The following is a 25,196-nucleotide window of genomic DNA, read 5'->3' on the forward strand; positions in this document are numbered from 1 at the left end:
CTCGCGGCGGCGGCGGCGGCGGATCTGGCCTTGATCCGTCGCCCCCTTCCGCTAGATTGCTTGCTGGTTGTTGTTATTAGTCTAAAAAGTGGATCGATTGGCGGAGGAACGGGTAGGGTTTCGCTTGCCTGTTGTCTGATGATCTATAATTCGTGTGGGTTTAGGTGTTAGAGAGGGGCTATCGAGTTGGATTTCGTTCGGTTTCGTTAGATTATTTCGGGGCCGTCGTCATGGGAGTACGGGTTGCGAGTTTCGGAGGGGAACCGTGGCGTTCTCGGGATCTCGGCCTGAATTAGGCGGGATGGTCTGATCTGTTGGATTAATCTGTTATAGCAGGAGTATATCGTGTTTGTAGGGAGTTTGCACCAGTAAAAAATCTTTCTTTGTTTGCAAATTTGTGCCTTTCCTCTGGTTGATGTGTCTAACCCTGTTTGCCCCTTCGGTTCGTTTTTGCTGATGATTTATTTTGTCGGTGCAGGTTTTAGTCTTCCTCCATGGCGGCCCTCATCAAGCTCGGAAGCCTTCTTAGGCAGAGTGCTTTGGCGAGCAGTGCCTCGACCGGCTCGGCTCCTGCCCTGTTCAACGCTGCCCGCTTCATGTGCGCCGGCCAGCCCGCTGGTGGCAATAAGCTTTTCGTCGGCGGTGAGTTTTCTTTCGTCGCTTTGCTTGTACTGTATGTCCATGACCTTGTATTGTAGAACTTGGCTCAGGTCTGGCCTATCCACTAACAACTTTTTTGTGTAGAACATGACTCTAGAAGCCTATCCACTAACGACCTTAGTTTTATTCATCAGGCCTGGCCTGGGCTACTGACGATCATTCGCTGAAGGAGGCGTTCCAAAGCTTTGGAGAGGTCGTTGAGGGTCAGTACATCTTGAAGCCTTGATCAAATCTGTATAAGTCATTTTTTCTGGTATCTGTACAATAATACATGGAACTACTCCCTCTGTACCGAAATAGTTGTCGCTGGAGTAGCTGAACTTCAGCTACTCCAGCAACAACTATTTTGGTACAGAGGGAGTAGCTGTTTGTTCTGGCATGGTTCATGTTAATGTTGCACTTAATTGTTTCAAGATATGAATGTTAAGCAATACATGGGAATTTGCTTGACTGTGCTGGTTGTTCTGATGCTTTTCACTTATCTTGTATTTACTGCTTCATAATCCCCATCTTTCATGTTACAGCACGTGTCATCACTGATCGAGAGACTGGAAGGTCTAGAGGGTTTGGTTTTGTGAGCTTTGCGAATGAAGCTGATGCAGATAGCGCTGCAAAAGGCATGGACGGTCAGGTGAGTCAAAACTAGAGTATCAGACATGTGCTGTTCTACTTGACAATAGAGTTTACTTCTACCATTTAGATGCTGATTAGGGTTTGATAATTTTCACCATGTACCATGTGCCTGCCGTTCCGTCAGGTGGAAAACACCTTGTCAATTATTGTTTCAATGTTTTGTTCCTCCCTTTAGTCATTTGCTTGGCCTGATCCTGATGCTATGCTTCATTGGCCACTAGTTATAAGGATCTAATGCCCATCCAATGCTTGCAGGAGCTTGCAGGGAGGAACGTCCGTGTGAACTTCGCCAATGAGAGGCCTTCGGGTGGTGGCGGCTTCTCACGCGGCGGCGGTGGCTATGGAGGAGGTGGTGGCTTTGGCGGCGGCGGCGGCTATGGTGGTGGCGGCGGCGGCTATGGCGGTGGTGGCCGAGGTGGCGGTGGCTATGGTGGTGACCGTGAAGCTTTCTAAGGAGAGCGCAGACTATCAAATTTAAAATAATGCGCTTTTAGGACAGTGTCTTGATTATGTGGAACCTATGTCACGTCTGTCTGTTATCTGCGATAGTTGAACTCAATAGGAGCAGAGATGTGGTTCTAGTATTTTTGTTTTTGGTTCGTTTCTTGATGGTGCAAGAGTTTAAGTCATGCTGCTTCGAGGCTTGGATGAGTCTCAATGGAAGTTCATGCATTTTGCCGTATATTGCACTGTGTACTTGTGGTGAGTCTCTGAGTTAAGTCGTGTATGTTAGTCTGATTATCATAAATTCTCCAAGTATTACATTCAAACATGAAGATCTTTGCTAGGAATTTGCTACTGGTTTACCAGTGGTGAATTTCTGTGCTCAGAATGTCTCTGTGCTTTCCTTAGCTCAAAGATTGTTATGCTGCAGAAAGTTACAAAAGAAAAAAGACTAGTTTTTGGATAGTAAGTTCAAAGAATAATCTAATTGCAACTACAGGCAGATAAGATCCACAGATTATCTGAGACCATCAAGTAAGAAGCAAATGGAGGATTATTTGGCAGGCTCTACCAAATTTATTTTGGAGCTAGATGATTAATAAAGTTATTCATGAGTGGTTCCATACCGGAGTTGCAGCTTCATTAGAACAATTTATTTTGTTTGGCTTTCAGCTAGTTTCAGGTTTAAAAATGTAAAATTTTGATGGAAAAGGTCTATTCGGCAGGGTGACGGAAAAATAAAACCCACCTACTGATGGTAGTGATGGGTAACTTTCCCTCAGCTTCATGAGGACACTTCAAACTAAAGTTTTGAAGCCTCTCCAAAATAGCTTCATAAAAAAATACAGTTGTACCTCGGGTTCTAGCACCTTGTGATTTTAGAGCGAAGTTAAATTTTAGGGAGCAGGGCAGTCACAATACACATTTGAGTGATTGTGCATCAATATACTCTCCCTATAAATAAATAAATATATGACGTTTTAGATCATTATTTTAGTTAAGTCCTCTATTTGTTTACAGAGAAAATATAATAAATAAGCTTACCCATAGACGTTATCAAAAATCCAGATCGACATTCTGAAGTTGAAGGAAAAAAGAACTGAGAAAAGCCAGAATCAAACATCCGAGGCCATTTTTGTCACTGGCGAAAAATTTGAATTCATCTGGATTTTCTCTAATTTTAGAGTGAGGCCCCGAAGCGCAGGGGCGTGACGAAGCTGTAGCGTAAACCCTACATATACTCGGCGGTAGCACTGCCGTCGCAAACAGAGCGCAGGCTCGAGGAACAGACGGAGCAGACGCCATGGATCCGCCGCACCCTCCACACCACCACCACCACCACCACCGGCTCCACCTCCGCCTCGACCCCGGCCACCACCACCGCATCCACATCCACCTCCGCCACCACGCCGCCCACCTCCTGCCCGCCGCCGCTCCCTGTGCCCACCACCACCACCACACATCGGTTCCTCTTCCTCCTCCCCACACGCTTCCCCACCCGCCGACCGCGGCGGAAGGACCACTCCCCGGGCCGCAGGGAGAGGCGGCGGGGGACGCGGATGAGCCGGCGCCGCAGGCGGAGCGAGGAGAGGAAGTTTACCTCGGGCAGGAAGAAGAGTGGGGGGAGGAGGAGGAGGAGCCGGTGTTCGTTCTGACGGAGGAGTGGGCCGAGTTCTTCGCCAAGGCCGACGCCAAGAGGAGGCTGGGTAAGCCGCCTTGTTCTCTCTCTCTCTCTCTCTCTCTCTCGCTAATTTCTCCCCAGCCCGTGATGCTTGTTGGATGTCTCGGCGTGACTTCTGTGTCTTCTGCAACTCTGTTCGCTCTGCAGCCAAGCAGCAGAGGAAGAACCGGAAGAAATAGGAGCGCCGCGGCTCAAGCGACGACGGAGATGCAGACCGGACAGGGGCCCGGCTTACCAGAACTTTTGATGCTTCGGATTTTGTTTTACGAGGGAAGGCATTTTGCGAGAGGAGATGACTTCTGGTTCTTGATCAGCTCAGCGGGCAGTATTCACAGCATACCTGATGCTCTGCGTTGAGAACTTTTGTTTCGAGACGGAGCTTGGTTTTTGCCTTTTAAGAGGGCACCAGAACGGAATTTTATATCCGGTTCAATCATAAAGGAAAACAGTATTTCTGTCGGTTTGTTTTTTGGTTTACCGCGTCACCATTGTTCAAGCAGGCACGCTGTTGCACTAGTTCTTTCTCGTTCATGGACAGGCACTGCGCCCCGCCATTGATCCCGCAACAAACAAACTAAACGGTCGGGGTTAGCAAGACGCCTTCCAAAATTTGGCAGCACACTTGTCAGGTTACCAAAATCTTTTTTTTTGCGCGTCGAATTACCAAAATCTTGTAACGCGAACTGGCACCTATTTGAATTGCTCAAGTAGACGAAGTCACACAGGTAACCAATACTGCTGAACAGTTCCACATATGTTGCCGCACATGAAATTGATAACCAAACCATTCCAAAACATGCCATAAGTACTTTGCTACAAAACATTCTCCTCGTCCTTTTCTGCCGCTGTAGGATGAACACATCTCCTCATACGTACATGTTTACAGCAAATTCGTCTAGGTTAATATGGCCCACAGTTCTGTTGCTCATCATTCTACGTTACAATGTTTATAACAGCTTGTATAGTCGACCGACCATATGGCCCAGATGCCTGTTCCTTGCACAATGACATTCTTCATAACAGTGCATCTGGACAGCGACACTGTGTAGCATCGATGAAGTACGGCTTAAGTACGCAGCTGAAGGATTGAGACATACACACTGAATGTTTCAAATATGTCCAGATAGATCTTCCTGCTACAACAAAGCACTCTTGTTCGCAGGTGATCATGCACATCCTCGAGGTGAAACCATGTCATGTGGCAGTGATCAAAAGTCCTGCAAGAACCTATTTCCGATGCTTTCTTCTTGCTTCAGTTCTTGGCCTCTTTTCCTCTTCCCGTTCTCTATCATGCGTTCTGCAGTTTAAAGGTTTGTTAGAGAAACAAAACTTATGTTTAAAAAAGGTTTATACCAAAAAACGCGGCTCAAGCAGATGCTTCATTATAGAACTGGAAAGAAAAAAACCATCCTAGTAACCATCTTTCTACAGATTTATTTATATATACCTCTGCTACATATTTAAGGTAACTAGGTAAGACATTAAGCCTACTCATAACGATGTGATTACTCTCTTTCCTATATGTAACTCAGAAATTCATTAAAATCTCAAGCTCGTATTAAAGCCAAAACAAGGATTAACACAATTCTAAATACATAAATCAGAATTCATGCAGAATCAGGCCGTTAAAATGTGCTTCAAGACAACAAAGTGATGCAAGAGTATGTTGCATTTTACATGTGTAAGCTTTCAGTGCTCACTTCCTTTAGGACACTCTTGCACACAAGGGAAAAAAAGGAGAGTAATACCAATTTTGCATACACATTGATCTTGGTTTTGGTAGCTAGGATTTAACAGTGTCACCCATGACAACTAAATAGGTGATAAATATCATAATTCTCAACACATTACTCCGCTGAACTGTTTGTGTCATGTAGCTATTTGTACGGTCTAATAAAATGACAGTTTTTAGTTGCATGTTTCTCTATAATTCATTATTGCACACGAGTATTTATACTTTTCAATTGTTGAACCACCTTCGAGGCAGCTTTTGCAATATCGCTAGCTTAAGTGGTTAGTTGCCATCCACACCATACCTTAAGTGCATGACACCATCTTATCTACAATTTAGGAAGGTGAAATGGTGGATTTTCAACATTCTCTACCTGCATAACGACTAGTAACCTGGGAATACAATCATTATTTTATTTGACTAAATATTTCTTCAATTTAGGAAGAGGCGGGTCAGGCGCATGCTAAAAGAGGTCAAGGAAAAGAATGGGCTACAATTTGCATGAGATATTGATCGTTCCCATAAAACAGATAGTGTGTTTCACATGACAGCTAAGGTATAAAGAACACAGCAAAGTGAAAAATGTTATAAATTGTAGGAAAGCGTGCATGCTTAGTTCAATGAGATCCTCATTTCCAAACTTACTGGTCAGTCTCTCTACGACTTGTCTTGCTTGTTGAATCCTTGGCATGCATCCTAGGGAGGTCATCAGCATGTGACGGACGATGCTGTGAAATAGCACCCTTTCTTTCTCTCTCTCGTATTTCAAATTGTGAGTTACCAGCACCAAGGCTCGGAGGCTGTGGAGCAGAAGGTGCATATTTCCCAGCTTCTAAAGCAGACTGATCTCTCTTAATTTTTCGCCGTTTGGATGCACTATTAGGGTCACTATCTTCCTTCATAGTATTACCTTTGTCCCTATCCATGTCATCTACCTATAAAAATAACATAGCATTAGAGATCAAGCAAGAATGTTCGGTTACACAATGCAAGGTCCCAAGAGGAGTGATTGCACACCAAGTCTGAGCACAAGACACAAATGACTTTTATCGATATAGCTTAACTAGTGAGCAAAAATTGATCAAAATCACAGAAGAGTATTAGAGAGTGAAGACATATATCGATATAACTGAACTAGTGAGCAAAACTTGATCACAAATCACAGAAGACTATTAGGGACTGAAGACATATATCGACATAACTGAACTAGTGAGCAAAAATTGATCACAAATCACAGAAGAGTATTAGGGAGTGAAGGCATATTTACCCTGCTTGATGAAACATCCCTATCTTCACGCTTTCTATCCCGGAGATCTTCCTCTCTTCTGTGCTTCCCATCATCCTGCGACAGCGGAGCATTCTCCTCCTCCACGTGCCACCTTTCTTTCTCATCATGCCTGGGAGACAACCGCTGTGTATGTCTGGTGCTTCCACCCCTTCGGTCACTATCTTCATCTCTTCGGTTAGCAGCGACTGATTGGGGTACAAAACTAGTTGGAAGAGGTGGAGGTGGTGGCAAGCTTTGCCCTCGGAACCGTTCATCAGAAGTATGTGCCCGGTCTATCGAGGGTTCAGCATGCTTAACTTTGCTTCTCTCCTTATTCCTGTCCTCTCTTCCTTTTTCAGGAACCCTATCCGTCCCTCTGTCTTGCATCCTTTCAATAGAATGTTCTCTCCTTTCCAATGATCTGTCTGCTGGTCTCTCAACCACGTCTTCTCCACGTCGCCTCTCAGTCCGATCTGTTTTTTCTCTATGATCTCTGTCATATTTCTCATCAAACCTTTCTTTTAATTTCTCTGTCCGAATTAGGTTTTGTTCCTCATTATTACCTCTCTCGTGATCCACATAATGGAATTTATCTACTGATCGCAAGTCCATTCTTTTCTCTTTGTCCGTATGATGTTCTGTTAAGTCATCATCCCGGCCTTCAATTTCTCCTTTCCTTCGTTTACCTGTTCTCTCTTCTTCAATGGGAACAGATTTTTTGTGCCGTTTCACGGTAGAATCAACCAACTCAGTAGATTCACCTTCACCGGTGGGATTTGCTGTTGCATCATTATGTGCAGCCAACACCGTTGACCTTTGGGAGGATGCTGATACCTTCCGTGGTGCTGGATGTACATTACCGTTGGTGCCAACCAACGAACTAGTGGGATTAGTATCCAGCCCACCATCAGCTGGCAGAGACAATACTTCTCTGTCAGCAGGAATAGCAGAGACTTCTTGATTAAGAACCCTGCTGGTAATTTTCCCAGGTTTTGCATCTTCCTTCACCAAATCATGCTTAGATACCTTTGCAGCATTGTGTGCATCACGCTTTTGTGGTGCTCTTGTCTGTTGTCATAAAAACTATTAGATACAATGCAAAGTTGCAAACTATCCAGCACAAAATTGCTCATTGGTCACTGCTATGCTCCATGAAATAATGAAGGACTATAAATTGAAGACGTGGATTATGCGCTAACAAGAAACAGCTGAATCCGTTGTTTTGAAAGAAAGAAGAAAAAAAGAGAGGCGGTTTACAATTTAAAAAAACCCTACAAATTTACACGTGGAAATACTTTTATCTACTTGCAAATATTTGTGAAGTACATTTATTTGTCGTTTAGAGAAAAAAGACAAGGATGTAGGACTAAAATAGACATTATTTTTTAACCAAAATGCTAATTTTTGCACAAAGATGTATAGATGCACATACTATTGCCATATGCATCCTTTTAAGAAAAAAGCTTAATTCAAAAAAACTGTTGTCACTTTCCACATGATAAACTGAGAGATACCTCAGATTCTGCAGCAGGCTTCAAAACTTTAACTAACCCATCAGACAAAACTTTTGGAGGTTCATCTGCACCTCGTGCAGGTCCTGAAGCTTTTCCTTGTGCAGAGGACGATGGCATTTGACTATCAGATCCATTTGCAGTCGAGGCATTCTTCTTATTATGTTGAGCATCAGGCTTCATTGCATTTTCTGACCTTTCATGCCTACCTTCTGTAGATTTTGCACGAATGCTGCGATCTTTTGCCGTTGAGGAATCTGCAGACTGATTTCCTGTACGAGATCCAAGGAACAGTTACGCTCCAGCTAATCATAGTGGTCCGACAAAAAATAAAGTCTTATGTATCTTCCATTTACCAGGAATAGGTTTTGCAGGCACTGGCTTCAGATCAAGGTGACCCATACCAAACTCTTCTTCAGATAGCCATGAACTCTGCATAATAATTGGGCATTCCACACATACATCTCATAACATACACAGGTGGTTGTCTCCTGATAGGGAGAAAAAAGGCACCAGTGAAGATGTAACACCTACCTTGCGAGCTGCCAGAGCAGCAGCTACACCAGTGGCCAGTACTTTCAGATCTTCCCTCTCATCCCCCTTTAGCTTCGCAACCTGGTAAACATATTTGTGAGTAATAGCCCAACAGCATATCACAAATGGTGACTACTGATGTACTTACCCTTTTCTCAATGTTGATACCGCTTTTTCGAATCACAGGAAAAATACTAGTTATCTTTGTGAGCACAATAAGGGCATTTCTAATTTCCATGTATTCTTTTGATTCCATACATTGATTAAGCACCTTGGTAATTCTTGTACTCCACTTATAATGGACCTTTCAAAAGCACAGAAAAAAGATGTTAAAAAGCACATGTGAAGAATACAGCAGGACAACATAGATTTTTGGATACTAGACATTCACATATGTCTTTTTTGTTAATTCAGGCAACATGAACAAAATCTACGAAAAATGCGGCATATGACAATAATATATACTATAGAGTCCATGAAACCATGCTAAATTATGCCTGTCCAAGAAACAGAAATTTCACCAACAAAAATGGGCAGATGCGTATCAATGGAAAGTATGCAGTGGATCATTTTGTACAGACACATTTAAACATTATGGAAAAACTTGCAGGATTAACATTTTATTCTCTTTAAATAAAAGAGCTGCATCGTAGGACACAGCAACACAATTCCCAAACTGAACTCTGACATGTTTGGCATGATAAACAACAGATGGGGCCTACTTACTAAGAATGAGCTTTCCTTCGCAAAAATGTGGCAAGATAACTCATTCTTAGCAAGCAGAGTACAAAGATTTAATATCTTATGTCCTCTTTGTGCGGAATTAACGTGAAGTATCTGTAACCTGGAACTAGCATACCAACACAAAATGTACCATTATATGGTGCATTGGAGCCACCAGATTTAGATGAATGAGTCCGGGTTCCTCTAACATAGTTTGTGAATTTGTGAACTAGTTCATTTGCAAAATTGTAAATCCATTAAACTACTCCATCAAAATCTGGTGTGCCAACAGCTCACACTAAAGAGTTGAGTTGGCATCTAAACATGGTTTTGCATATTAGTATTCCTCACATGATTAACTCGTGAACTGAGATAGGACGGGACTTACTGTTTTTATGCACATCTATGGGGCCTCTATGGCGAAATATCTAGTGCAAAAGTATTATGTTTGAAGTAATTTTAGAAGGTGACAACACGCATAAACTACATAATAGACTTATTTTTATGCTGATTCCATGCCTAAAAGAAGTTTACTTGGGCACAAGATTGTGCTTTCATACTACAGATCACCCTAAGGAACTCATATGAATTGTGATATCACCATATCATGCAACTTGAGGACAAGTTAGTCCTAAATTTTAGAAATGGCGATCAAAGCAAAAAACAGGGTATCTATGTTTTGATCACTATTTCTAAAATTTTAGGACTAAGCTGTACTAAAGGAAATGATAAACATGCAGAACTTAATTATGCGACACACATAACTTCAAGGAGTGTGTAAAGCATACTTTAACGAACTGAGCATAAGGTACACGTTGACTGTTTGGAAATCTGAAGTATAAAGCGAATCCTGGCTTATTTCCACATTCACGCTCATATATTGCTTCATCACTCTGCAGAAAGTTGTATATGCAAACTCATAAGCACTAAAACAATGTAATAACCATCAGGAAAGCTGTTGTGAAAAGTGTACAGCACATGAATCAAGAAGCTACCTTCCAATAGTAGGCCATCTTCAGTGTCTCATGAAGAAACCGTCCAAGCCTACCAGCTTCATATTCTGTACAACAACAGATCATTGGCTGTAGTGTCTTGCAGATGAAAACATCTATATGATTCACCGTGTTAAAAAATGGAGTTCCCAGTGAATGCATCGTCTTGACAAATGTAGCACAATACACAGCATCCTGCATGCTAAAAACGCAACGTGGATATATACAACGCTGGAGAAACTCCATGTTGATCTTCAGTGCGTCCGGACCAGAACTCAGCCATTTATCCTTTTCACGGGCTAGCCTTTGGAGAACTGATGCAACGTGTTGTTGATGCTTGTCAGATTCGTTGTTCAATTTGTCAACTAAATCTTGGATTCTCTCCTTGTCCTTCTTACGTCGTGATATTGCAATGCTAGAGTTATCTGAATTATCTTCGAGTTGTTTGAGATTGTCATGCAACTTCTTGGTTTCTGCATCATAACGATCTTTTGGGAAATGGAGATCATAGAGTGTTAAACCCCAGAAAGTAGCATACAATTCAGGTGAAAGACCGTTCCAGGCTTTTGTTGGCAAAATTGTTCGGATTGTGTTAAGAAGATCTGACCACCTGTAAAAAAAAAGAATACAGACAATTGCACATGAATCAAACCTAAAATACCATGGAGATGTCAATGAAGTTCCAGTATCATTTAGAAACAGAAAATTTGAACCACAGTTAACCTCTACGAGGCTTAAACAGTTAGATTATAAATTTCTGAAAGCAACGATTATCAAAGGTATAATAGCTGCTAACTACCCTACCAGCTTCCAAGGAGGACACAAGATCTTTGCTAATCTTTTAGTGGCAAACAAGGAGGGTATCAAATTCTCATTGCTGTCGTCAGATGATTTGACGGTGCATATTTTCTCCAAACTTTCCTTCCTTTGTAATTTACTTTTCAATTTATTTCAACATGAACCAAAAAATGAAAGTGGTAACTAAGACGTGATAATCCCGAGGCAGATTTCAAACTCTCAGAAACATTTGTACCTTTTTTTAAGAACAAAAAACAAAAAGTGTGTTTTGAGGTTCCGACAAAAATCGAAAAGAAATCAGACTACGTCACATGAAAAAAATGCCTGTTTGTGGTCTGCACAAAAAAGATGAGGATGGGGACTAAATTAGCAACTATTTGTAAACCCCTTTTTGTTGCAATGAACGCCGCGTATTTTTGCACGAAAATTTGAAAGTCTGTATTGCCATATTTACATTTGAATTTTTTTTCAGAATGGTTTGCGATGTGGATTTCGTTACAGTTGTAGTTGAGCCCAGGAGCCCAGGCTCAACTAGGAGTTGCTGGTGATGACCCATACCACTGAATGGTTGATTGAGAGACTCGTGGCAGATGTTCATAGAAGACTTACATGATTAACTTCTGGGATGAATCACCGTGCAAGATCATATCATCACATGATACAGGCTCCCCTTCTTCATTGCCATCCAGAGGCCAACATGCTTCACCACTACTAGCGCTTTTGAAAAGCCTCATTACAGGGCGGTATATAAGAAAAGCAACCTAGAATGAAGTTAAATTACTAAGATGTTAACTCACTGAGGCGTGATTACACAATGAAAAAACCACTCACACATTAAAAAAATACAGTGTGCAAGGTACGAGTGTATTACGTCTGGCTCAATATGATATTTATAAACCAGATCTTCCAACGGAGGTACAAGTTGAACATAGGTTGATGGAGTTACAGCACTTGAAAGAAACTCGGCATACTGAAGTAGTATTCCATGGCATCTATCAAACTGCTCACTAACCATCTTGATATATGTGGCATCTGCATTTATTATAATCCTGAGAATAATGCCAAAATTATCAACTTTAAAAGGCCAGTGCCAATGTAAAAAACTGAATATGACAGGCTTCTAAGCTAAAACATGAACCCCACAATGCAGATAATAAAGCTTTAGCTAATGGTCCTGAATATTTGCTTTGGCATAATCTAAATAAATAAATGCATAATTCCAGAAATATAGTCAAGAATTTCAATCATTAGGATACATCTATACTAACCGTCAGTATGCATCTACATTAAAATATCATACAGAACTACAGCAAGACTGAAGTCCACTTAGCAGAGGGAGCAGACCAAAATTAGGGCCGGGGGAGGGACAGAGGATTTTGCCAAAACCTTACTTGGATCTGTGCTGGGCAATAAGCAGTAGTAGAGGAATTGCAAGTTTAGGTTCATCTTTTGGCAGCAGAGAATCACGCAACTTGTTAGTAGACTTGTTCAGGACCTGCAAAAACAATGATTTGGTAAAACTGTTTTTTGATCTTATCAGGAAATAAAGAAAGGAGCCTTGGTTCCTGATAAAACCTTATAGTTCCGTGTTGAGCCAAACAGTGAAGATTGAAGCCGCAGCGTTTCGCTCCCTGCCATACCATCAACCTGTTCATCAGTCATGTTCTCAGTGTACTGTACATTTGCCATTTGCTGAATGAGTTCCTGCATGTTACATCATTTTAAACTTCAGATTCGTATGATAACAAGGCAGCAAGAAAGTTTCGACATAGCCAACAAACCTCGAGTACAACAAGCTCAGTGCCCAATCCTTTCTTCAGTTGATTAACTATGTATTGGAAAAGGCATTTTAGCTCCATGGAAAAATGCTTCTTGCATCTGTTAAAATTCTTGGTTCAGAATAGGAGCATATAAAGATTAAAGATAATAACAATACTGATAAGGGAAACACAAGCGCCCCAGATATTTGAAAGATATACAACACTAGTACAGATATTGCTTGCTTTTCTCAAAGCATAAAGATTAAAGACTTATTCTGAGAGTTGGACACAGTAATTATTCATCCATAACAAGCAATAACAAAATTCGGAGTCTTGGCAAATCGGTGATATCTTCGTTGTACAAAACTTATACAGACATGATGTTAGAATGAGCGAACAAACGGGGAGAGGGCAACCCAAGATTCTGGACAAGATAACAGCCAAAGATCCTAGCTGCAGAGCGGAAGGTAAACCTCTAAATATTTAGGTTATAAATCAATTACCTTATGTTGCATTAGCATACTAATATCATTGGCATGCATGTTCGACATAATGTATAGTATGCTTAGCTTACTACGTGCAAATACGAGTAGAGAAGAATCTTTGTGATATTTATTAAAACTGCATCCTATGCAGGTCATCATTTCAGTTAGTTTGCTGCTAACCACTATGATGGAGAAAAAATATCAACAATGCAAATTTTGAATAGCAGGAGACCATTGTTTGAGCCACATGATAAAAGCACTTACATGTGCCCAATAAGCAAGAATATAAATCACTAAATATCGCTGGATCATCAGGTTTAACTAAAAATTGATCGGTACATCACATCATGTGTTGTGCAAATAATGTAATCACAGACAGGAGTCAAAACTACATACAAGTGTCCCCAGAATGATGCAAGACATTGAAGCCAATCTGACAGGTTAAGACCGTCATCTTTTACTCTCTCACGACCACCTTGGGCCAACCGTTCTATTACAATATATTGCAAGATATCATACTCCAGCTGTAAAAGAAGCATACTTAGACAACACTGTAAATTCAACTTACAAAAACAATTCAAAGACACAAGCAAAACAACTACAGCCGACACTAAAAAGGTAGAAGAAGCATACTTAGACAACACTGTAAATTCAACCTATAAAAACAATTCAAAGACACAAGCAAAACAATTACAGCCGACACCAAAAAGGGTGTGGGCATCTGTATAAAACATGCATCACATACACAGCTAATACCTGAGTCAAGTATTTAAAAGCATCCACAACTGGATTTATCATGTCCCTGTATGCTTCGACCTGAAAGTTGTGAATGTATTGTAGAGGTAAATAATTGAAACAAGTCAACAAAGGATTGCAATTATAAGGGTGAACTTCCAGAATCAATGAATTATCATATTTAACCCAATAAAAATAATATATTCAGATATCATTTGGCCAGACTCCCTCTGTTGCTTCATCAAGTGCTGTGTACCCCTAAGGAGCATGCTCCCTCTCCACGTGTACACATTCCATTATATTACTAATATATAGAGCAGTAGGACTTAGGAAGCTCTGCTACCTTTTGGTCCCCCAAATTTTTTTGTCAGCACCATTATAATTAATTTACAAAGTTAACAGTAATGAGAATATGACATTAGCATTCCCCTTAACATTGATCAGTTCCAATTTGACTACTCTCAAATGGTTTTCACTTTCAGTGAGATTTCGATGAAATTCACTGAATTTCATTAATTTCAGCAGTCACTGAAATATTTACCTTTCGGCCAAAATATTTCAGCGATTTCAGTAGTACACATGATTTCAAATATTTTTCAAAAATAATTTCAAAAAATTCAAATATTTTAAATGAATTCAAGTGAATATTGGCCGAAATGCAAAACGAAATCACTGAATTTTGGTGATTTCGGTTGGTGTTGAAATTTTTCTGAAACTGAAAGTGAAAACCTCTATGTCCGTTAACTACAACTTGATCCTTGAAGAAATAACACCAGAGGATGTAGTAACAGCAGACCAGCATTCACGGGTCTGCTGCCAGTTTAGTTGATAAGAACACCATGGATCATACCCAATGGCAGACCTAGTGCACAAAGAGCTGATGTAGCCAGGGAAAACTAGAATAGCGTGCACTCGGTAAGTTCAGCATCTAGGATAAAAACATATAATGGATTTGGACACTGCCAGGTTGGCACGAAGACATTCCACTGGTTCCAGAGAAGATAAAAGAGCAAAATACAGTCCGAATGGAGCTGTCAGCAGATGTAACAATGGTTGGTCATCTCCAACATAAGAGAACTAAAACAGAACAAGGGGAATAAGTTATTCGCAGAAAGAGCTTGCCAAAAAACATTAATTACAGAAGGCCACAAAAACGACAGCTGCTAGTCCAAATGGAAGTAGGGCTGCATGTTTCAGATATGACTGCAGTATCTATTATTGTTTGAATAAATTGTATGAGCACAGTTAGTTCAAAATACCTGTTGGACAATTGTCCGAAGTACAGTCATCGGATTTGCATGAGCAAGTTTAGCCACCATGCGGCCAAGCTGCTTCAGATTTTCCTTGGCCAGCCGTTTTAAGAGCCTTCTGGTATCCAGCTAATTGAGAAATTAAGCATGCTGGTGAATCTAAAGCTCAAGCTAAAATGATAGGCGAAAGAAAGAAAACTCAGAAATGGAATAAGCAGACAACCTTTGCTGTTTGCCTTGCAGCAAGGACAACTGGGTTTTGTTCAGCGTCCTTCTCCCACTCACCATACAAACGATAGCGTACCTAAACATGAACAGTACCAGACTGGTTAAAAAGGTAGTGCAATATAACAAGCAACAATCATGAAGCATGGCAAACCTCATAAGGAAGAAGGGAAAGAACTCCCCATATCTCCATATCAACAGCAGGATTGGCAGGTATAAGTTGCAGTGAAGGAAGCAAGCATGACCCAAGTGCTTCTTCGATGTGAGATTCTGGAGACATTACACCTGTTGTATGGGCTGATTCTTTCGACGAGGCATGGTACGCCTTTAGCACTCTGCAAACCTGACAATGAATACAACAAATGCACCATGCGCCATTAAATAAACAATATCCAACAATTTTTGCCACTAGATGCTCCAGGAGGAACTGCATAATTGCAAGCAAAGGTGTTCATAGTCATAGGACCTTTCCAAATGCTTTGAAACAAATGCAGTAAAACTTAGGTATACTCTGGTAACAAGAACACAAGTATGAACGGAACAAGTGCTGTGTGCGCCCATCCCTGGAACAAGTCATATCCAGTAGGGCAGCAGGACATCAAGCAGACCAAAGAAGAGAAGAATTCAACACTAAAAGATCTAATGGTACCTTCTGAAATAATTGTGTGTCACGATGAAGGTATGGTCCACAGACAGCAAGCATTTGGAAAAACACTTTCGGCGGATGAACCAAATAACTTGGTGAAGAGACAGATGATGCATCTATCATGTGAGTGTCGATGTTACGGGAGATTTTATGATGCGTTTGACAATATGCACTGTAGGCTGAAGAAATGGTCTTCTCAATAATTCTGCACAAATGAAAGTAGAATTGAACAACATAAATCGGGGAACTCAACCATTGGATTACAAGAGACATACTCGGGCACGCCATAATATGTCATATTTCGTAGAAGTACAGCTAATATCATAATAGTAAACATCTGTTGAGGCTGCTGATAGAATATGCAGAGGAAGTAGACAAACCTAAATAAACCATGACAAATTTCAATGTGCTCAACAGGATTTAGCTGTGCAAGACGTTCAAATAGTAGCTGCGCATGGTCCCTGGCAAATAACACCACAAGTCGATCAGTGAAATAATAACATGTCAAAGAAGACAGATGTGTTTACTGCAGGAGTGTGTTATGTGGCTGCTAGAAGGAGGGCGCGAGAGGGACGGCCGGGGGCCTTTTTGCCCACGGCCGGGGAAGAGGGAAGGGATTTCCTTCTTAATTCTTGCTTGATTAGATTGATACATCTTCTCCCCTTATATAGAGAGGTTTACTTGACTCCCTAGCAAGGCTTAGGGCCTGTTCGGCAACGCTCCAGCTCCTAGCTTCTTCATCTCCACACATAAAGCTCATCCGAACGCTAGCGCTCCAGGAAGCAGGAATCGAGAAGCTGGCGAGCTGCCGTAGTGTAAAAAAGGTGGAGTTGGGGAAGCTGGCCTTTTCCAGATCCATGGATACCCAGAAGTTGGAGTTGAGGCTAATTACCACAAGATTGCCACCGCCAAGTGAGTTTGAGCGTACCGGTTCGTTTTCTTTCCCGAACTCGCTCTCTCTCACGTTGCCTGTTCCTTTTGGGCCCCGAACCTGGCCTGCTAATCCAGCTAGATGGGCTGGCAGCCTCTTGCTTGACGATAGAAAACGAAGCTGTGTTGCCGAACGCTTTCCAAATCGCCACCTGAAGCGAGAAGCTATGCGAGAAGTTGAATTTAGGAAGTTTTTGAGAAGCTGGGCAGTTTCAGAACAGGCCCTTACTTGACCCCTAAGCAAGCGACCCTTATCTCTAATTAACCCTAAAACTAACGGGCTATACCGCCAGCCCAGGCCCATTAGGCCCATTACGTACTCTAACACTACACCCCACCTGGACATGCAGCTTGTCCTCGAGCTGCAACCTAACCAACTTATAACCATGACTCGACGCAACACAAACCTAACACCTAAAAACAAGCCTTTTACATCGGCTTGTTTTATTACTCTCAACCTGAAATGGACTAGGACGCTTTATTTTGGACCCCTGAACATAAAGTGGACACCATCGACACGTCGGACGTGCACGTGTACAGCCACCTGGATCCCATGGACACCATCTGGACAAAAGGAGTGCATGTGTATGGCCACCTGGAAGTGGTCGCAAAAGCGACCAGCAGAGGTGCCCTCGCAGCGGCCGGCGGCGGAATGCAGTGGTGCTACGCGGTGCGCTCCTGTCGGTGACACCATGCCTTCTCCCCGCCGGACGGCTGTTGGTCTGCACCGCACAGAGAAGAGTGGAGGGCTTTCGATGGAGAATGGCGAGGAGGGGTGCGCCCCCCAACCGCCGATGTCGCAGATTTTGAGGTCGCTGTCCGTGGGGAAAACAGCATGCCCGCCGCCCGTGGGGAAAACCGCATGCCCAAGATCCCCGACGCAGCGGACGAGATCGAGGTCGGGCAAAAGGGAAGGGATTTCCTTCTTAATTCTTGCTTGATTAGATTTACATCTTCTCCCCTTATATAGAGAGGTTTACTTGACTCCCCAGCAAGGCTTACTTGACCCCTAAGCTCTCTAATTAACCCTAAGACTAACGGGCTATACCGCCAGTCCAGGCCCATTAGGCCCATTACGTACTCTAACAGAGTGAAACTGTACCAAGTGACTAACAATGAATCGTTATTAAAAGAAACTTTGCAGTATTATAATAGAACATCCAAGATCAATGGCACGCAAGGTATACCAATCATGAACTGAGAGGAAACCAAGAAGAAGCCCAAGCTTCTGGTTCTTTTCTATCTCAGGGGCTCGCTCCTCAACTATATCATTTTCCATCTCCAATGCTGTGTATAAATCGATCGTTATTTCTTGCTTCTCGTCGTCCATAAGATCCTTTCCAGTAGCAGCAAGATTTATTTTGCCTATTTTAGTAGCCTGTGATCAACAAAGAGATGAGTAAACTCCAAGTTGAATTCGTTGTGTCAATAATTATTGAAGTATACTGAAGATCAATGTAGACATAGCATAAATGCAAGACAAGATCTGCATGCCCAGTTCGAAATATTTCCAGTAACTTAAAACACAGTTATACCATCCTACAACCAGTGGTGCGGCTGTATTACTGTGTCTCGACTGTTGACAGAGAGGTTCATATACCTAGAGGTAACTGTAAATATGACACTCCTTCAAAGCCTAAACTACAAGATGACAATCAAAAGAATTACATTTTTGCCAATCTAGTTCCAATTTCTATATATGGTCTACCAATTTTGAATCAGACAAGAGCATCAACCCTAACCACTGGGCCCCTAAATCTAACAGTTGAGAGCAGTGGCGCATTCACAGTGAACAGTAGCCAAGAGCTGCCTCCGCCATGTTCTGGAACCATCCACCACCTTCCCAGAAAAAAAGGGCACGTCTCCTGGCCAAGTTGGAGCTTGAGGGGAGGAATGACTCACCATTAGCTGCAACCAAGCTGATAGGAAACGCAACCATCCAAAGCCACACCGTCGCTGCACTACCATGTTGAGTAAGAAAAATTCGGGATGGAGGCAATAGTAGTGATACTTTATCTGAATGAAGTGGGGAGAGGGAGCGTCATTTCCAACGCGCTGCAAAGAGATGGAGGAAACCCCAACAACAGAGATAAAGATGTTGAAGGCAGCCACTGATAATGAAAATGAAAGTGCAGCGAGCCATTGGGTGAGATACGCTTGATGCTCTGGATCTTGCAATCACTGCACAGTACTGCTACAGAGATTTGGGATGAGATCAATTTCAACAAACAAGAGGGTGACACCACCCGCTTCATGGCCATCGTGGCTCCGTTAATCACCATCAACTACTGGGCCTGCGGGGCTTCTTCAAGTTCAGCCACAAGGATAGCAAGGGTGCTGGCATTGATGGCAAGTAGGATAGGGCAGGGATAAAGCCAGTGGTTGAATTAGATCTGAATCTCCGTCATTAGGCACTTACATCTGACATTGACAGTGAGTTTAATCTGTGCTGTACTTCAAATACATGGGGATGCTCACGATGGAGCACAACTAGGACAAAGATGGAAGCACTGCTGAACCAGGGCATTCAGCCAGTGGACATCCTGTTGACTGGCCACTGCTGAGGGCGATATTCCCACTGCTCAGGGCCGGCACCAAGTACAAAGCCAAGGACATCGACCAGAGGACTACATTGGAGTAGTCCAGCGATAAAGTCAGGGAATTTGTTGCCAGCTTCAATGCGGCAAAGGACAGATCATTCATGAGAAGATGGCACATTGGTGGAGCAGAGAATAAAGATTCAGGGGCGGAAGAAGAGTTCAGTCAGTCCACATTGTCAAAGTCACGCTGGCAAAATAATCACGTCATGACTGACATGTCAGTTTTGCCATCAAACGAGGGGTTTGGGAGTTGCATGAATAATTAGCGTGATAGTTATGGTTTCATGAAAAAATATCCAAGTGTGGCAACTGACTATTATTCCTCATGAAGTTGTGGTTCCAATAGGAATTATCATGGTATTTGCTTAAACAGAACTTTACACGGCATTGTTTCCTTTTTCAAATGGTAGTCTTCTGTTACATCTAAGAGTCGGAGCATAAAATATAAGGTTATTGAAAATCTGTGGTGGTATTTTTATTATTTGGGTGCATTGCAGCAACATGCATATAATTCTCATTTATAACCCTACGAAATACAGCAAACCCGTTTTTAGAACAGAATGAATTCAACTGGAAAACTACATACTAACCTCATCAATTTTCCTTGAAACAAAGGAGCCAAAATGCTCAAATGCCTCATCATCATTTGGAAGTAAATGAGCATAGCTGAAACAGAAGGCATGAATATTAAATATGATCCAGCAGCAACACTAATTCATATTGACACAGCATAAAGGAGTCTGAAATTAAAAGCAAACAAGGACTTCAGACTACAATTATGGTTAGTTGGTTAGTGCAATAATTAATAATATTCATACCAAATAGGATTAATTTTTCTCGGTATTGCAGTACCTTCTGAGGAAAATGACCTAACAATTCAGTACTGCTTGTAAAAGTCATCATACAGTTACAAGAAATGGCCATCAAAATAAGAGCAGAAATTGAAGAGGACATCGACAAAGGAATGTGAAAAGTACCAATTTTACATGTATGTAAACCTTACAAAAAGTTTTTTGACTGCAGATCATTTTTTAGAACAAAATATTTTGGAAATATTTTGAAGGAGGATGTCCAAAATGACAGCTGAGTTCAAGAAGTCTAGAGGAACACAAGGACAACTAGAAAACTTACAGGTTATCAAGGTCAATAAGACCAGATTTGACCAACAGGGCTGCTATTCGGAAAAGACCAGATGGAACAGGGATGTTTACATCCAATTGTTGATAGTATTGGAATTTGAACCCCAAAATTTTAGCAGCATGGGACTGTAACAAACAGAAGTCATAAGATGGGCTGAATCAAAGTACTAAGTGAAGTATGGTAATAATCTTTACAGGTAGTGGTATCTTATTCAAAACTAATGAATACCTTTGGAAAAAGAGGTATAAGCTGATAAAAGATACTGTTATCTGGATAGAGTTCAAAACATTCCAACACCTAGCAGGCAAACAAGGAAGAATGTAATTACATTGTAGCAATGACATACTTTTACAACATCAGATGGTAATACCATGATAAAAAACGAAAACTCACAATGTCAAATACACGATTTGGGTCCAGGTCAAAATGTCCAATCAATGACTGTCACAAGAACATTATGTCATTACACAATACTGTTTACATGCTCAAATCATAACATAGGAGTAAGAAAGAAAATTCCAACACCCAACCTTTATAATGCTGATAGTAGCTGAAGAAGCATTTTGGCAAGCCAAAGCTGAATTGACTTGACAAAGTAGGGTTACCTGAATTCCAGACAAACAAAGGCAACTAGGTTAAAAATTACACCAAGCTACAGTAAACCATTTTAGACGCATTCTTTGGAAACTACTGAAAATCCCACACGAATGCAATTTACTCTCAAATAATTTCGAACTGGAAGTATAAGAAGTTAGAACACGTGTGTGGATATATACATCTGCAATCACAATTACAATTGTTTGTAGAAGTATCTAGATTATAGAGTTTACCTTCTAGATTTGTTAGAACACATGTTAAAAAGAGGAAGGCAAAATTGGCTGCAGGAAACTGCACTGATTGACATTACCTGATTGTGTCACAGCCCAGACACTTAGACACATCATAAAGTTGTGTCCATTTGCTAGTAGACACCAAAGTGTGTAATAGCAAACGAGCATGGTTATTCAGTAATTCTATAGTTTTCAGGCAGCAAAACGTGTCCAGCAAATGACTACAACTTCAGTGTGTTTGGGTAATAACATGGGTTTGTGGTGTCTGGGCAGATGCTAATCAAGACAAGTGTTCTATAGCATCTTTCAAATAAATACTTTGAGAAACACAGGTTATTTGGCTTCCACTATTTTGCAGTCCAAGTGTCCAACTCTGTAATTTTAGGATCAATAATAAATCGAAGTCTGAAATTAGTTGATTATTTTACAGACTCCCCTTGAACTATAGATATTCAGTTAGTAATAAGGATCAAATAATTTTGCAGTAATTTGGGGCAGTACTGCTCAGCAAAGCATCAGTGAAGGAAGTAGAAGCACATAAAGATATGTTATGCTACTCAATCCATATAGCATAAAGAAATAATGATGATTACTTAAAATTTTCTTAAAAGTATGAATGAACCAATGTACAACTATAACAAGAACTTTGGTGGAAGTTTCACAGGCAGATATACATACCAACTTGGCGTAGCCCTCACTTTCTTCTCTTAGCAGGTTGAATTTAGTTTGCTGATAAAGAAGCCGCGTGTTGACTCTGACCTGTTGCCAATTATTACAAGCAGACGTTAAAAAATGATTCAATAAACAGGCAAAAAGGAAAATGTGCCAGATAAGGAGAAGGATGTTGCACAGAAACCATGTTTAAAAGATATATGCACTAATGTGACATGGTATATTGTATAATTCATGTGAGCACACACAAAATATGAGGAATCAATGACCATAACATGATATCCTAAGTCCTAACAATATGCATGGTATTAGTATGTGACACATACCTCCTTGGCTTTTAAATCCTGGCCCTTTGACTTACTCTGTTCAACCTCCCATAGGAATTCTTCCTTCAAATGTGCACATACAGGAAACAGAGACGACATGGTGTCAGCTGCCTTGAATCATGAAAGGTGGTTTCAACAAAGATGTGACGCCCTAGTATGATGAACAACAAATACTCACTTCACATCGCTCTTGAAGAAGCCTAGGCGCAATCAATGAAGACTCCACAAATGATTTAGTCTGCAGCCAAGAGTAGTATTTAAGGAAATTAGTGAGGACTAAATCCTCCACCATAAAAAGGATAGGGGCCAAGAAGATAGATAGCCTATTTGCATACTAAAATTATGAATAGGTATTTAAGTGTCAAAAAGATTTTTTACCATTTTGACAAGACGGTTGCGATATTCACCAGAAATTGTAATCTGCACATAACTTCAGGTCAGATCGACTAATAATACAGCATTCAATGATTACAAGGAAATGACAGCACAAGCAACGGACTGGTAAATCTAAGTTACATGATTCAAATAAATGCATCTTGGACTTGGGCATCAACCATGGATCAAAAGCAGAACCACACTGATAGGTGGGAAATAAAAGGTTATTGATTGAAGTCCTATGATAATGAGTAAGCAAGACACAGGTGTCAAGATATTTTCGTTTTTCCGGGATGGGAAGTGGCAAGAGATTGAATGAAGGATAGCATTTACATTTCTATTGACCCTGGTTGTTGGAAAAACAACAATAACACCGTAGCAGCATCTAAGTAAAGGCTGTCATGGCATCCCAGCGAGAGTCACAGCGATAACCGGGCTTCAGGATGACATTGCCAACATGGTGTGCGCCATGTCAATACTCAGGAGATAACACATATTGGCCAAATCGGCAATTATAACTCATATAACATGGAGAATGCCCATGGGTGCAATTCCAATGGCAGGGGAGTTCCAGACGATAATTACAACTTTTCTACAGCCAAAAAGACCATCTATGTCTTGATTTGTGAGCCATCTGCCACTTGCTGACCTAATTTAATCCTCCACAGCCCTTTCCTCACTACAGCTGCCACACAGCCTGTCTGGTCTAACCACAGCAGCAGAGTACACAGACTGCCCTTTTCCCTCTACTGCTACACTCATCCTCACCTCATAAACCCAGTTCACCACAACAGTCGAGTAAATGGGAAACGAAAGCTATGACAGAAGCCAGAAGGTGGAGGATCAAGTTGGGGACCCCTCTCGGTCCTCGAGCCCAATGCCACCAGATCTGCCCGTCCCACTAGATTCGTTGGCCAAACCCGAAATCTCTGGGTGACACTCCCTGTCACCTGTGTCCATGATCAGGTGACAAGTCCACAACTCGATAACTCCTAGAAAACAATGCTCTTGGTAACTGTTTTGTGGTATAGATCCAGAACAGTTCCATTTTAGACCGGTTTCACTGAACAGGAGAACTAAAGCCATGCAGGGTAGACCTTTGAATTGGTTCACCAGAAACTGGAAAGGAACATCACGAGCTTTTGTACAATAATCACCTCGCTTATCTGTAAGATTGTTTTGCACTTCACTGCAGAGAGATATGCTGATAGCTACAACTAATATCCATGTTCATGTGCATAAGCATGCAAAATCTAAACACTCCCGCACTACAGTTCGAATAACAATGAATAGGTTTGTGCTTTCGGCCAGTATAAGGTTTGCTACCCAAAGCTAGTAGTTTCATGTTCATCAGTAAAAGCATAATTTAAACCTTCTTTTCTGCTACAGCTTCAGCAGGGTACTTTTTCCAAACATAGCCTTTAGAACTTGTCCAGAGCTACCACACGCTATCACTTCCATTGAGATAATTTTTCATCACTGAAACGTCTTGCAATTCAACCAGGTCGTCACTTCAGCTGGCACAACAAGTAACACAGACTAACAAACTGGCCGTCTCCAGTCAAATTTTTTTTGACCAATTTTCAGCTAAGCATTGCAAACAGTGTTTCTGCGTACGACCGCCCAATTGCGAATTGACTAATCAAACACATTCCATCGAGCCACTCGAAACTAACTAAGCACCACACAGCAGCAAACGAAAAAGGGGTGGAGACTGGAGAATACTCACATCCTGCCCTAGGTGGGCGACGATGTCGGCGAGCACCGAGCCGGAGTCCTCCTGCCATGCCTCCTCCGCGAACACCACCGAATCCAGCGCCGCCCGGCACTTGTGCGGCGACAGGTCCCCGAGCACCTGCGCAACCCGACCAACGCAATCAGCGCGAAGACGACAGGGACAAAGCCAGCGAGCTGAGTACGGGAGCTCACCGTCGCCCAGCACAGCTCGTAGAGGAAGCGCGGCATGGGGACCGGATCGGGGATGCGGAAGGCGGCGGCGGACTGGCCCTTCCATTCGCGGAGGCACTCCTCGGTGACGTACTTGTAGTCCGGCGCCTGGAGCGGCCGCAACATGGCAGCGGGCGCGGCGTTGGGTTTTGGGGGAACTAGGGTTTCATGGGAGGCGGCGAGGCCTGAGGAAGGAGGAGGCGGTGGCGGCGGTGCTAGACGGGGATGAGAGACGGCGGGGGAGGCGGAGGGGGAGGAGGTGTGCGAATGAGATACGCTGCGTGGTTTGGGCGTCCGGTT

General features: G+C 42.0%; 3 protein-coding genes across 3 annotated transcripts; 2 read left to right on the forward strand and 1 right to left on the reverse strand.

Moving 5' to 3' along the window:
- Window positions 1–478: 478 nt before the first annotated feature.
- LOC123063065 (glycine-rich RNA-binding protein 2, mitochondrial) lies at window positions 479–1,975 on the forward strand (the record flags this gene model as incomplete). Its single annotated transcript, XM_044486799.1, is given in 4 exon segments — window positions 479–642; window positions 795–863; window positions 1,185–1,291; window positions 1,549–1,975. Coding segments are annotated over 4 exon segments (522 nt in total). The 3' UTR covers window positions 1,747–1,975.
- Window positions 1,976–2,829: 854 nt separating this feature from the next.
- LOC123063067 (uncharacterized histidine-rich protein DDB_G0274557) lies at window positions 2,830–3,881 on the forward strand. The gene is made up of 2 exons (XM_044486801.1): window positions 2,830–3,443; window positions 3,566–3,881. Exons 1-2 carry the CDS (start codon window positions 3,041–3,043, stop codon window positions 3,595–3,597), a joined length of 435 nt encoding a protein of 144 aa, XP_044342736.1. The 5' UTR covers window positions 2,830–3,040; the 3' UTR covers window positions 3,598–3,881.
- A 283-nt stretch (window positions 3,882–4,164) lies between these two features.
- Window positions 4,165–25,179, reverse strand: LOC123063066 (THO complex subunit 2). Its single transcript, XM_044486800.1, has 33 exons — window positions 24,879–25,179; window positions 24,679–24,804; window positions 22,953–22,994; window positions 22,753–22,812; window positions 22,575–22,637; window positions 22,255–22,335; window positions 21,277–21,351; window positions 21,140–21,187; window positions 20,975–21,043; window positions 20,738–20,871; window positions 20,197–20,272; window positions 18,194–18,384; window positions 16,457–16,537; window positions 16,080–16,281; window positions 15,585–15,773; window positions 15,429–15,509; window positions 15,215–15,334; window positions 13,977–14,036; window positions 13,617–13,744; window positions 12,757–12,853; window positions 12,551–12,679; window positions 12,367–12,470; window positions 11,847–12,024; window positions 11,585–11,736; window positions 10,181–10,787; window positions 9,974–10,078; window positions 8,611–8,766; window positions 8,463–8,543; window positions 8,285–8,360; window positions 7,932–8,200; window positions 6,418–7,485; window positions 5,796–6,085; window positions 4,165–4,715 (listed from the first exon to the last, which is right to left on the reverse strand). Exons 1-33 carry the CDS (start codon window positions 25,020–25,022, stop codon window positions 4,646–4,648), a joined length of 5,352 nt encoding a protein of 1,783 aa, XP_044342735.1. The 5' UTR covers window positions 25,023–25,179; the 3' UTR covers window positions 4,165–4,645.
- Between the last annotated feature and the right edge of the window lie 17 nt (window positions 25,180–25,196).

The sequence above is a fragment of the Triticum aestivum genome, chromosome 3A (assembly GCF_018294505.1).
Source record: "Triticum aestivum cultivar Chinese Spring chromosome 3A, IWGSC CS RefSeq v2.1, whole genome shotgun sequence".
Classification (NCBI taxonomy): Eukaryota; Viridiplantae; Streptophyta; class Magnoliopsida; order Poales; family Poaceae; genus Triticum; species Triticum aestivum.

Excerpts from the sequence above, each read along its gene's own strand:
- LOC123063067 (XM_044486801.1), top strand. The coding sequence starts at position 3,041 with ATGGATCCGCCGCACCCTCCACACCACCACCACCACCACCACCGGCTC. Across the intron at positions 3,444-3,565 it reads CGACGCCAAGAGGAGGCTGG|CCAAGCAGCAGAGGAAGAAC; the intron begins GTAAGCCGCCTT and ends TTCGCTCTGCAG.
- LOC123063066 (XM_044486800.1), bottom strand. The coding sequence starts at position 25,022 with ATGTTGCGGCCGCTCCAGGCGCCGGACTACAAGTACGTCACCGAGGAG. Across the intron at positions 14,037-15,214 it reads TTCGGACAATTGTCCAACAG|GTCGAAGCATACAGGGACAT; the intron begins GTATTTTGAACT and ends CACAACTTTCAG. Across the intron at positions 12,854-13,616 it reads GCATCATTCTGGGGACACTT|ATGCAAGAAGCATTTTTCCA; the intron begins GTATGTAGTTTT and ends GAATTTTAACAG.